The 14,597-nt window shown below is 39.7% G+C and overlaps 1 protein-coding gene across 3 annotated transcripts in view; it reads left to right on the top strand.

The window, feature by feature from the left end:
• The window catches only part of LOC118335219 (guanine nucleotide exchange factor VAV3-like), a 49,609-nt gene extending 38,187 nt beyond the window's left edge, over window positions 1-11,422 (top strand). For 2 of the 3 annotated variants that reach the window (XM_035671453.1, XM_035671452.1), the window contains exons 26-27: window positions 7,016-7,164; window positions 7,597-11,420. In XM_035671453.1, coding sequence (XP_035527346.1) covers window positions 7,016-7,164; window positions 7,597-7,638 — 191 coding nt within the window. In that variant the 3' untranslated portion in view covers window positions 7,639-11,420. Of the gene's footprint in view, window positions 1-4,486; window positions 4,541-7,015; window positions 7,165-7,596 lie in introns of all 3 variants that reach the window. The other variant, XM_035671454.1, reaches the window with a different exon arrangement.
• The last annotated feature ends 3,175 nt before the right edge of the window (window positions 11,423-14,597 follow it).

The raw sequence follows: 14,597 nt of genomic DNA, 5'->3' as shown, positions 1-14,597 counted from the left end.
AGTTCAGATCGGATCTTGAAATTGAAAGTAATTCTGAGCATTTGCTTTTACCTGTTTGGGGTACCAGTGGGGTGGGTTTTATACAACACTCCAGTTCAGATAAAGTAATGTGAGTTGTTTTAGACCTGCTTGTAAAGTCAAATGTAAACTGACTGTATATTTCCCAGGTCATCTAATATAAATAATAAAATAAGATGAGGGTAGAAACAGTTTGCTGAATCAGTACCTCACTTGCTATATTTTGCTATTACTTGTCAGATAATGTATGCCCTCACCTTGAAGAACTGTAGAAACATGTCCCAGTTTACATTACAAAATCATGCTGACAGATCATTTGCTTGGTTATTAGACACTCAAGTTAAAACTGTGTCTTGATACTCGAGGCAGTCCTATCTTTTACGTGTGAGACATGCTAGAAATATTTAGCACAGCATAATGAGCTAACACAATTCCCTGCGGAACAGCACAGGGGGGAAGACAGCAGCAGCTTTCCTTGGGAAACCTGCCTCTTCAGATTATTTGATTGATCTTCTTTTTTGTTATTATCATAATGGTGTCAAATGCAGCATTGTAGCATAGGTATAAGGTCATTTATATTTGACTACATACACAAGACCTTATCTCTTAAATTTCATTCTGAGGTAAGGAAAACAAAACAATTCTTATTTTCAGGTGAGTATAAGGAAAACATATCTAATAAATATTATATTCCATTCCTTTCAATAGATCCTCCTAAATGTTACACACTTTAAGCAACAACCTTAACCTTTTCAACTAACCAAGAGTTAGATGAGAAGAATGATACCATGTATTCCATGTGCTCCAGTTTATATGCTAAGCTACACCATGGCTTTAGCTTCGTATTTAGCACACAGATACAAGAGTGGTATCAAGAAAACAAATAAGTTGAAATATTAAATAATAAATGTTGAACTATTCCTTTAAAAATGGGTCAAACTGTACATTTATAGCTGGCTGAGATCCATTACAACCTAGACCATGTCCAGATGGTATCTAGCTGAGCCAATCATATTCTGCATTTGCACCTTGAATTAATATGTTTTTCCCTACCCAGATACAGATGGCATGTTATTACCAGGTGTAAATGGGGTAAAAGAGAGGCACAGAGTATAAAGGGAAGGTATGGGGTAAGAGAGACAGAGGGAGAGCAAAAGAAAAAAGAGGGAGTGAAAGAGACAGTGAGTGAAAGAAATAGAAAGGAGCCTCGGCAGCTCACCAGGCTTGGCAGAGAGGTCCCAGTTAGGGCCCAATGCCCCAGGCAAGCACCAGGAGCCTGCTACTCCAAACGTCACACTCTGCACGCTGCTCAGCTCCGAGATGGTTTCACAATTTTCCTGACAGGACATGACATTTCACTTGGGCTGGCAGCGGAGAAAACTGTGTGACAGCCGCCTGCTGACATACTCCTGGGGGATACCCCTGGTCCAACTGAGGGACTGCGCCTGTTTCCACAAAACTGGGAAAAGTTTGCAAATATGATCTGATGCAAAAGAGCAGAAAGCAGCTGGAGGTAAACTGTCTCAACTTAAAGGGAGGTGTACGTGTAAACAACCACAGCCGCTGCAACTGAGGCAACTAAGGCAACCGAGGCAAGCAGACGAACGCTGGAACAAAGTCAAAGTTAGCCCTTTGTGCCTGTTCGGATGTAAAATTCTGCTACACCCTTGTCCCTCTGCCTCCTTTGGCAGCATCGGTCTCCCAGCGCATCAGGCTTCAAAGCAGCTCTGCAAGAGGTGTGTTTGTGCATTGCTGCCATTCACTGCGCTTCTCTCTGTGAGAAAGCCTTGACAGACCTGCCGTTGCCTCAGTGCATTCTGGGACAGATTATTATTGCCTTAAGTCGTCCACCCCCATAGACAGACTTAGTGTGGGCACCGCGTTCTCTGTCTGGTAAACAGCCTCGGTTGAAAGACAGATGTCATGCCAAAACAAAAAAAAAACACACACAAAATGGTTTGAATCTCAGAACAGACACCTCATAGCAAAGAAACAGAATGCAGGTCTGAGTAAACAATCACACTATGCAGAACTGCTGAAAAACCATCAAAACTCTAGAGTAATTTGTTTGGAAAAACCCCAGCCAGCATCGTTAATTAAGTATGATTGAGTGTTTTTTGCCTGCATGTGTGAATGTTAGGGCTGGGAAATAATTACAAATCAAATCTTTTATTGTCTGCCAGGCAGATAATTTTGTAGTAAAGGGTTATCTGTATACAATTCTAAAATTAATCATTATGAGTGAGTAGTATTCAAAATCCAAAAAAGAATTTATTAGAGAAAAATATTACAGGATATTTTGTTTTACTCTTCTAGTGTGCTATATGGTTGTACTTACAGCAGATGTATATTTAGATATGCACACGTACAGTATGTGCGGTATATACAGTAATACGTATACTTGTTTGTGTGCACTGTGGTCAAACAAACAGACACATATTAGCCTCCATTTACTTATCCCTGTGGGGGAGACAAAGAAGGCATGGAGCCATATTGTTGTCATGACAGGAGGTGGATTTCTCAGTGTGAGGGTCTAATGGCTCAGATGGGATTTCATATGGGAGCGGAAGTCGTCAGCCTTGCAGCTTGGATTCCCAGCCGTTGCCTTGTCAGGGCGCCGTGCTGTGCCCAGACGTATACTAACCCCCATGCTGCTGCTTTGGCTCACCTTATCTGAAGCTCAAAAGGTTGTTATTGCTGATTATTATGCAGTGTGACCTGGGGAAGGTTCTAGAAGCTACAATACATGGAAAAGGTTTGTAGACAGTTGAACATCTGATCTTTACCCCCATATGTGATTGTTGAACATCTCATTCAAAAAGCATGGGCAACAATATGCTGCTACAACGGGCTCAACCCTTCTGGGGAAAGCTCTCCCCAAGAGTTTGAAACTTGGCTGCAGGGATTTGTTCCAACTCAGTCACAAGAGCATCTGTGAGGCCAGTTACTGCTGTTGAGCAATAAGCACATTCAGACCGAAAACTGTTATGTGTCAACACAACACAATTGCATGTTGCTTCAGGTATACCGGTGGGTAGGTAATTGCCTGACTCCAGCAGCTTTGTCATTATTGGGGGACGATTAGGAATGTGAAAATTGTAGCTACTCAGAATCAATTAATGTTACATACCAATAGTAGCGTTGTTTGACTGGGAGATTATCAATATTTTGGTACTGACCAGTCAGGAACCAGTACCAATTTAGTACCGGTTCTTGATACCCAAAAAATAAATGCCAACTGTATTTAAAATATGATCAAGGAAGTCCAGTTGGAGTAACAGATCAATGAGTATGAAGGTTTATCAGAAGCTAAAACACAAAATCAGTGCAATGATTGCAAGGTAAACATAAATATGCCGTCCACATTAGGCAATCTACCAGGAATGTGTGCTTGCAGGATCACAGGTTTATGATGTAGTCGTTCACTGATAGGGGTTTTTCAATGGCTGATGCCAATATTTAGAAAGCAGGGCGACTGATGGTGCCTGCTATAGAATGCCGATATCAGAAGAAAGTCATGTATATTTAAGAAACTGAAAAATACATTGGTTTATGCTGTGGATTTCAGAATTGGACTGGTTAAAGGGAGAACAGGGTATGTCAGAAGCGACGTCATTAAACTGCATTATTATAACATAATATATATTTAGAGCTAGCCAGTGACGGTTTTAGATTAGATTTGCTGTCATTTAGGATGGGAGAAAAGTCTTAACATTTTGAAAAGCAGCAGGATGCATGAGAGTTATAATACAGGGCTGCAAACAAACTTTTTCACCACCTTCACAAAACTCACAAAGGGAAGTGTTAACATTGTTCCACAGCAGCCACGCTGACAAGGCTTCCTGCAGATGTGTCTGCATTCTTTTTTTTGTTTATTGGCCTTGTGAGTGCAGGCATCGGCCAAAACAATTATCTCAAAATGCCACATAATCAGCCCAATTAATTGGCCAATTATATAGTTGGATGGGCCAGGGGTCAGAGCTCCATGCATGCCAGTCAAGTTCTTCACCACAAATTTCAATGGGCTTTGTTCAGGGGGCACATTGTTGTGTCTGGAAAGGGCTCTTTTCAAACTGTTTCCAAGAAGTTAGAAGGAACACTATTGTCTAAAAATTGTATGCTGTAGCATTATGGGTACCCGCATACCTTTGGACATGTTCTTAAGTATTTATGTTGATTACTCAATACCCGTCCTTTATTGTTCAGTATTATATAAAAATCCTGTCCCAGGTAAAAGGACACATTGTATGATGCTTTCACTGCTTTCCCTCCTCTCTCACTCTTATATTCTTTCCATCCTAGCTTTTTCCTTGTTCTTTGACTTTGCAAACATTTCTTTTCTCTCTCTCCCTCTCCTTTACCCTCTCTCACACTCTCTTTCTGTCAAACTTATGTTTACTTTGCTTATGTTCTCTCTTTGCTCCCACTACGGCCTGAACCCCCCATCACTCGCTCCGTTTCTCTGTAGTTCCTCCTGACGGCTGCAGCTTTGTTCCTCCCTCCTCCTCGCCTTTCTGGTCAGGTACAGGTACAGCTTTTCTAATTTCTTTGTCTCTCCCTTGCTAGATAACCACATTTCCTGGTTTCCAAAGACGAACTGTCTTGTTTTGCGTATCTCTGTTAAGTAATATAGTCTAATGATGCCTCTTTTACGTCATATTGTGCAGACCATATGTGTTGACTTGTGGGAAAAAATCCTTCACGTCAGCCTTCTGTAAATCCAAATTAGAAATATTGTGAATTCCTGACAGCTATGATATCTCCCACTTGGCAAAAGTGCACTACAGACAAACGAGTAGCAAAGAGCTGCATAGCCATCATTGCTGACATTTACATTTAACTACAATTCAAGCTAATTAAAAGGTGACATACACCTTTGTTTGCGTGGTTTCACTTGTCAATCAAACTCAACAAATATGTAACACAATAAAAATAATATATTTAGATGTGACTACAAGGCCGGCAAAGGCAGTAAGCATCTTGGTGTAAAGTCTCAATGGTATAGGGAGAAGTCTATTCTGCCAACATGGCATGAATCCAGCATGATAGTCTATTAGGATTAACTTTATTTGTGTCTGTCTTCTTTTGCACTTATGTGCATGAGCATATATATATGCATGCATATATGTGTGGACTGAGCATATGTGCTGGCATGATGTGCCTGTGTGTGAATGGGAATAAATGTATTCCTTTAATCCAGCATATCTTCCCTTTTGTGTCACGTAGTATTTCCAAAGATAAGGTAAACAAACCAATGCACACCTGTGCTCACATGTGCCCTGACCTGTATGTGTAGGAATGACCTTGTATAATCTGAAGCGTTGATGCAATGGGTGAGCTGTGTTGAGCATTAAATCAACACATGACCACGATAACCCATGACCTGTCATCTCCACTGTGTGTTTGGCACAGCTGTGCATATATCAGCTGTGTATATACACTTTGTATGACTCAGGCCCAACAGACAAGGCTCTTTGCTGCCTTATCATGCCTTTAAAAAAGCTGTAGTCATTTTACTGTGGATAGTACCTGTAATAAGTGTGTTTCATCTACAATAGTTCAAATTAACATAATGATAATATACCGTTTTATATTAATCAGAGGTAGATTAACTGAGTTCAGTTTTCCTAATTTGCCCTCTCATTTCTTTGTAGTCCCCAAAATCTTGTTAGTAGAGTTGGTACTGTAGTTTGACAAAATCCTAACATAGTCCAAACCTGCACTTCTTTGGAAGACCTTGAGCTAACATTTTTCTTGTTTTATTATAACAAAGTATATTTAAAAAATATATATATAATCAGTTTGAGGTAAAAGTTAAACGTTAGTCACTCCCAAGATGAAAAACTTAAGAGTTAAGAGGATCACTTTTAGAAAGCCCAGGATTCCTGAGGAGAAAGTGGTTTCAAGTGGCTGACACAGGCTTCAGATTAGATTGTGCAGAATGAGAGATATATTTTGTACTTCAAAGTTAGTGAGTATTTAACTTAGTAAGTTTTAACACCAGGTCAAAACTTTATGGCTAGACCGTGTATGGTCAGTGATAGTGTTATCTTGTTCATAAGGTGTACTAAGGTAGACATGGTTAAGCTATGTCTGAATCAAACAATTCAGTTGCGAGAACAATACTTTCCACTCATATCTTAAGAGATTTGATTTGAAAGAGAATTTAATTTAAGTATAGTATATTCTAGTAATCTATTTAAGGTCCAGTGTGCAACATTTAAGAGGATCCATTGGCAGAAATGGAATACAATGTTCATGGATATGTTTTCATTAGTGTAAAGTCACCTGACTACAGGAATTATTGTGTTATTATTATTATCCTAGAATGAATAGGTCATAGTTTCTCCTACACAGTTTACAGCCTGTTCTCATTCTCAGATCACAAAATACAGATGTGACCAATGTTCACCTAGTTGCAATCTGCATGATGAAATATAAAAATCTGCCCATCCACTATATTTATTAGAAACAGTATCACTTTTGTTTGTGATTGTGTTTTTAAAATGATGTATCTTTTCCACATGTGCCAGTTGTGTTTAAACAGAGAGTGAGAGACAAGCAGACACACACACACACACACACAGGGAAGAAGCCCCTCCTCACGATCATCACAATCATCACCAGATAGCCCTTTTAAGAAGAAGCAACGCCCCACTTGTCCATGAACACATGATTCATGAGGCTATTGTAAAGATTAGCTGTACGTATGTGTGATTAGAAAAGGCCAGAAGAGCAGAATCACTTGTTGACCAGTGCAGAGAAATGGGCTTCTGGTGGGCCTGGCTCATTTGTGCCTATTCATTTTGAAAGAGCAGTGGCCAATAAAGGAACTCCAACACTCACTGAGTTACTTATGGACACTCACGTTTTTACATCCAAAAATATTTAGGTTGCACTACCAAGAGGAAACTAAATCCCTCTATCTCTGAGAGTAATATTTGTGAAATTTAGTGGAGATGACTCTCAATTATAAGACAAGATATCTTTGTCTCAGTGTTTTCTCCTAGGGTGGTAGGTATTGCAGTGGCGCGCTATGACTTCTGCTCCAGAGACACACGGGAGCTATCCCTGCAGCTGGGAGACATTATCAAGATCTACACCAAGATGTCCAATGGGTGGTGGAAGGGAGAGGTTGACGGCATGGTAGGTCTCCTATAGAACCCTTACACTTTGGCAAAATCCAGTACACGTTTTAGTTTATCTTGACCTTGGTGTTTCTTGTGTATGTTTTCTGTGCTTTTATCATATACAGTGGTAGCTAGAATTTATTTACACGTCTATCATACATGTGCCTGGGTGGTGCAGGGGTAAAATAACTGTTATTAACTGAGATACACATAATTGAGAGCATTTGGTGGTTGGAAGCCAATGAGGGATCATGTTTCATGTTTTTTGACCATAGCATCTCCATGTAGGTTGTTTTGATCTTGGCGGGGAGGGAAGGGCTAGTTTGAAACTCTCTGTGTGCTCGGTGAAGCTCCCTACTGCCACGTGTGGGCCAGGCGGGGATGCTGTCTTATATTTGTGCAGTTGAGTGCTGCTGCCTGAAATTATTCCTGTTTTGCTGTTCCTCAGGTGGGCTGGTTTCCCTCTACCTACGTGGAAGAGGAGGACTGACTGCTGGATGAATGACGTCTATTCAGCGTCCATTCAAAGCTGACCACCTCCAGTGAGTGCCATGCTGCTCAGCCACTCTCTGTGCCCTGCAAGTCAGATCTCTTTGATAAAACCCAGAGATTCGGACTTAAGAGGAAGCGGCGGTGCCCTAAGAAACCTTCTCCTGCCCTCTGACAGACTCACACACAGAGCAGATGTCAAATCACAGATTCCAGGAGCATCACGCCATATCTCACCTCTCTGTGGCCCTGTCTGCCCCCGCGGCCCACTGGGAAGTGCATGTGCTGTGCTCAGATAACTCTTCCTCCTCCCTTCCTGCTCACCTTGTCTTATTATTGATGACTCCATTGGCTGGTGTGAGACTTGTCTTCACTGTCATCATGTTTCAGTACCAGCGAGGCTCAGTCACCCAACTGGAACACAGATCCTGCTGACAGCGCAACGCCCAGGTACTCCACCAAATTGAAATGCAGGAGCTGAGGCGCTTCAACTGTTGTTGGAACACTATAGCCCTCTTTGCTGTTCGGACCTTCATGTTGGACTGTCTGTCTAAGATCCATTATATTTTAAATTTTTAATTACTGGACTGATATAAACTGTGATATTTAAATGCAATTGTTGAAACGTGGTTTGAGACTGTTTAAAAAAAAAGAATGGAAAGATTTCAGCATAAATGACGATGTCATTCTCATGTAATGTGTTTGCAGTCTATAATGACTATTAGTCTTACAGAACGAGAAGAAGAGAAGTGATTTGGCCAAAGAAAAACAACATAATAATGTGGTTGTGGAATCCCCCTCTGATGAAGCTATGTCTCTAAGCTTTGATTTCTATTCCATTATCATTTCTTTTAAATTATTATTTATTTGAATCACCACCTCACCTTTAAGCACCATCTTCACAAAACATTGGGTTGGTGCCAAAATATCAAAACTAGCATACCCTTTTATTTTTCTCACACAGATGTAAAGCAATCGTTATTTATATTTTTGGGAAATACACTTATTCACTCTCTTGCTGAAAAGAAAATGATAATACTGTAGTACTCTCAAACATGTACTAAGGTATCACACCAGTGAATTTAAATAAATTAAAAGGCCTTTATTTGTATTGGCATTTTTTTTAGGTTATGAAAAGCTGACTTTTTATCTTTTTTCTCGTCTTACCAGTATATAAGGTAATTCAAATTAGTTCAACCTTAAACATCTACAGCAGTAAAATGCAATATACATATTAAAGCAGCAGTACTATTAATCCAAAAACATTATGTATACTGTAATAGCAAACCACTGATTGGGAGCATTTTACAGCAGAATGAGTACTGATCATACTTACATACTTTTACAAGACCTTTACTTGTAGTGGAATATATGTAATATGTGGAAAGTATGTAAAGGATCTTAATACTTCTTCCACCACTGCTCACCTCTGTAGCTACCCTCTGAAGTTCTCCAGGACCCAGTGTGTTTCTTGCCCACCTGCTGCTGAAATACACTGCTGCTATGTTCTCTACAGGGAGTGTATTGTCTTCCTCTGTCTTTATTGCTCAATTATGATATCAGGCTGATCAGGTCCAAAATAGAGAGAGCTTTTTTTTGTAATGTTCTTCTCTCAGAAGTAGGGCTGTCTCCAACTAAAGGTTTTCCTAGTTGAGTAGTCGTCAAACGTTTATGTTTTATATTTAATTATATAAATACATTTTAACGGCTACCTGTCAAATGATAATGGAAAAAGCGGGAATGATTCTGAATGTGTTACAACAACCAGCAAGGAAACTGAACATTCACTTAATTTATTAACACAGTATAACATCACACAAGTCTTGGTGTTCACAACAGGGAATAACTAACTTCCAACTTCACAATCGATGTTGGTGTCCGAGGCTGTGTTCAGTCCTGGTGTCATGGCCACTGGTAGGCTGCTGAGCCTGGCTCCGTTGCCCCACTCTGGCTAAGCTGCTCATTCTGGCCCCCCCTGCAGTCCAAAGCTGTGGTGTTATCCCCCCGTATTCTGAGTTCGCAGTCTGGGTACAGTCAGCTAACAGGACCACTAACTAGCTAGATTCAGCAGCTCGTACAGTTAGGACATACAGCAGTGCTGTTACAAGAGAAAAGGTCTGTTTTGCAACAGTTGTCCCAGTGACAAGGCACAGCTTCCGTTTGACACTGTTTTTGTTTTTGTCTTCCTGTGAATATCCGACTGATGAAAAGAGCGTCAACTAAGACTCAACTAACAGTTTACTCAACTATCATGGGAGAGCCCTAGAAAGAAGGCATTGATTTTAATGACAACTATATTTTCTGTCTCCATTCGTGCTAGCTAAATTACACTCTTCATCTGTTTCACAGGGCTTCTCCAACTCTGTTCTCAACAACCCACACTAGCGCATCAGATGTACCACAAACGACTTGTTCTCTGCTGCGACCCAGTGCCCCTGTTTCTTGTAAAACTTATAGGAAGTCAGTAAGCAAAGATTTTGCGCCCCACACCATAACTACGTGACATTTCTAATCTACATTTTATTGCAGATTATACATTTTTACTCACCAACTATAAGATATTTACCATGCTCATTTTAAATGTACATATATATAAAAAATCTGGCTACCAGCACCTCTAAAAGTCAATTAACATGTCATATATTGTTTAATCTCTAAAAAATCTAATTGTTAAAGAAAATTTGTAGTGCAGGACTATTTCTTTGCCGAGAGCAGTGACTTCCTGGAACCTCTGCTGGTTGCCTGGCAACCTCACAGCGATGACGAGAAAAGAAAGGAATTAGTGAGCTTCAGAGGAATCCACCTACCATGGTGGATTTTGTTACGTTCAGATAGAACCAGTCTAGCTGTTTTCCCTGTTTTCTATATGCTAAGCTAAACTAACTGGCTTTAGCTTAGAGGACAGATATAAAAGCGGTATTTTCTCATTTAACTCTTGTCAAGAAAGTGAATAATCCTATTTCTAAAAATATTGATTTAAGCCAAAATAGACTACAGTTACAGCTAAATAGTGAATATGGTGAATCATCGAGAGTATAAAGGAACACACACTTTAATAATGCTTCACAATGTTTAATGGCACTATAGGAGAAATATCATGCCCAGTTCTCATGTTTGGCTTTAGACATATGAAGTCATCAAAGAGACGAAATATGTACAAAAGGAATTACAAACCAAATAAGTTTTAAAAGTTAATGTGTTGTCGGTATATACTTCGCTGTGAGCTCCTTCATCTTTTGATCATTCACTGTGGAAACTGGAGAGCCCTTTTACATTCCATGGATTTTTGTGTTTACCTCAACTCTTTTTGGTTTGAGAATGAATGATTCAAGGGTGATGTAACAGCTGTTCACTGTAGAGAAAGGTAGCACTAGGGTGTTAAGTGATGCTGTTTTCCTTCAAACGTTAACACCCCGCTAACCATGTGTGTGACATCAATATTTAATAAAAGCATACTCTTTGAATTGTATTTCTGAAATTTGATAGGCTATTTTTCCCTCTTCAGACAAATGTTACATTGCAGGAACAAAGCCTTTGCAGTTGCATCATAACTCATAGCCGTGTCTGGCACGGTTGTGGAGGTGCAGTGGAAAACTGCCAGTGCTCAAATAGTGGCTAAACAGAAAACAGTTGTGGTGTAGAAACATGTAAGCTCAGTGAAGGTCCACGTTTTCTTCCTAAATGTGTGCATCACTGAAACAGTGTTTCATAATTTTGCCCATACAGAAAGTTCAGTGTCATTATCCCTTTAGCACTGCTTTCTTGTTTTTGCATTTTAGGTAGTGCAGAGAATAACAGTAACCTAGTGTACTGATCTGACAACAGGGCATCTAATGGGTCAGATGGACGGCAAATTGAATTAATGTCCCCCACCGTAGTTTTGAATTACAAGAAATCATTACAGATCGAAAATGATTGTTGCCAGCAAGCCCAAAATAATCTAATGTAATAAGACATATCATGTAGTGCAGGGTAAAAACTGTATCATATCATGTGTACAATGACTTATCTCTATATTTGCTGGACAGTTTTTAATCTCCTCAAATTTCCACAACTATCTATCTAGCCCATGTTGACGTGTCATTCTGCTTGCCACTGTACAGCAGCTAACATTTGTTGTTTTACACACACAATCCATACCAATTATAGACAAGTGTTGGTTTACGCCTATATAAGAAATAACGTTAGATAAACATTTCTTTTGGCTGTATCCAAATAAGATCTTTATGAGCACACTTGAATACCAAATGGCACACTGGTAAATATGCAAACAAGGATGCCCTTAGGGAGAGAATGTCATTGTTCATCATTCCCCCTGGCAGTTATGTTTTATCATATTTTCCAGTTGATAAATTATTTGTTGAAATACAGATTTTGATTTTAAAATTCCATGGTATTCCTGGTTATGTTTTGTGTCTTCTTCAAGTCTATTTCTAAATTAAAATCTCTTGCCAGTAGCTATTAATTTCTGAATAGTAGATTCAGCAGATGCTACAATTATTTAATGTGATTAAACCCTTTGACTTGTTAGTCAATGCATGTAGCTAGTTATTGTCAAAATATGTATATAACATTATTATACATACAGCTTTTTCCCCCTGCAGTGTTCTGGTCTGAATGCATTTTCTTTATTACTGTGCTGTTTGGCATCTGTTATGCTCTTTCTACTGTTTTATACACTTTATACAATGAATTATTACCTTTTGTATTTTATGGATTTTAAAATCCGAGATTCAACAGAAATACACTGTCAAATATGAGAATGCATTTATACCCCACAATATCAGTATTCTTGTAATGTAAACACATCCTCAGGCTTACTTTCCCCCCACTGCTCTGCAGCCTCTCTAATGACCAAACTCAGCAGAGGGAGGGCTCTGCTGTGCTAACAGTAACCCTCCCGTCACAAAGAGGCAGAAAGAATGGCTCCCCTAATACTCTTCCTCTCCTTAATCTGCCTGTTCCTGTCTTAGCCAAAGAGATGAAAGGCGACGACAGAGAAGTTGGACAGAAGCCAGAGAGAGAGAAATGAGTGTACAAGGTTGCACTGAGTAGATAGTACAGAGAGAAAGAGGATGCTGTGTATGGGTATGTGTGTGCTTTAGAGAGAGAGACAAAAGGCAGACAGAGAGAGAGAGGGAAGCCATGCATCATCTTCATCTGTCTGAATGAGCTCCTTAACCCCTGGTCTTTGCCAGTCAGCCCCTCTGGATCTCGATATGGGGTTAAACAGGGATTTAGTAAAAGCTGAAGCTGCCCTCAAATACGGTGAGCTCTTGGTTCCTCTCAAAAGGGCTCGACTCTCCGAAAGACTTTATCTGTAAGATTTATATTCAACTGCTGACTTGTGACCATCAACCCCTCTTACAAAATCATAAAACTACAACTACAGAGTTTTTTGTATTCAGACAAGACATAAAAAGCTGCCTTGGAAGAGAAAAAGAGAAATGTAGAAAAAAGATATCCACTCCTGTTACAAAACCCATAGAAGCTGTTGAAGCTGACATTTACTATTTAATGACCACATTGACATGATGCCATAAAATCAGAATTTGACTTAATAAAAGGTGACTCAACCGGACACTTAGCCAATAAATAAAACATCCTATTGATTAAAATCTGCATATCTTCCCAGATTCTTCTCACCTAACCTCACCTTTATAGTGCCTCCACTGGGACATTTAACTGCCCTCATGCAAAAAAACAACAGTATTGATTAAAACACCCATGGTTACAGCTTTCCAATCCTGAAAAAAGTCACTTTTACATTCAGAAACACAGGCAGAAGCGGCAGGCTGTTACATACAGCAGCAAAAAGTCTTATGTATGGGACGACTGGATTGATGTACAAGTGTTCATGTCCTGCTCCTATCAACAGTTAATATTGCTTTATTTTAACCACAACTACGGTGTTTCCCTATTCCGAGTCAAGCTGTTTTTAAATGAGGAGAGACTGTGAATTGTCACAGGCTAAGGTCTTTCATCCAACTCAACCAGCAGGTAAACTTTATCACGTATGCGGTGAAATAAAAGTTATTCTTTTCCTTTACCATCATTATCAGGTCAGAAATTCACTTTTTTCCAACACATTGGTTAACAGAATGATCAAATAGCTGCAAAACTAATTAAATTCCTGTGTGTGTCAATTGCCTTTTGTGTTTAGTTTGTGTAATAAGTAAATACTGGCATGCTAGTGCAATAAACCAACATGGTGAACATGGTAAGCATTAACTGCTAAATATCAGCATAGTGGCATGCTGTTTTTAGCGTTTCATTCAAAGCAACCCTATCCTAAAGTACAGCCTCCCAGAGCTTCCAGCGTGGTTGAGGATGCTTATTCATTCTAATTATTAATAGAAATACAATTAAATAAGAACATCCTGGAATTGAAATACAGAAAAAGAAGGAATGAGGAAAATAAGGTAAGGACACGACCACCCTCCTCCCTCCTACCCTGGATAGTGTTGCTAAGTCTGAGGACTCTATCAGTGCTTCCCAGCAATTAAGATCTCACAGATCAAAGCAGTCTAAATGAGCTAATCCTCAGAGAACTGCTGCTCTCCTTCCTCTGTCTATCTCTCTCTTTCCCTCTCTATCTCTCCCTCATCCTAGTTGCTTCCTCTTGACTCATGGCTCCATGTGCTGACTGCGCTTTGATGCTTGACAGCGGTGGGCCTCCTAAATGTAACATGGTGAGTAAATGTGCATTAATGGGTAACACTTTCATATCCTTAATGCCAATTTGCACAGGCTGGGGAGCATGTTTTCAAAGGTCTTAAGACATAATTGGTGATCATGAATCAGAAGCTACTCTATCTGATGGCCACATGCAGCGCAGCCGAGTGCCGAAGCCTAACACAAACTTATGACTATATCAGCAGAAAGACATTTTGTACAACGTTTGATAACAAGCAATACTAATATATCTTGGCCCGCATTAAAACTTATGGTGCAACAAGC

Source organism: Morone saxatilis, unplaced genomic scaffold (genome assembly GCF_004916995.1).
Source record: "Morone saxatilis isolate NCDOM2014 unplaced genomic scaffold, NCSU_SB_2.0 Contig23, whole genome shotgun sequence".
Classification (NCBI taxonomy): Eukaryota; Metazoa; Chordata; class Actinopteri; family Moronidae; genus Morone; species Morone saxatilis.
This window is presented reverse-complemented; position numbering and strand designations above follow the sequence as displayed.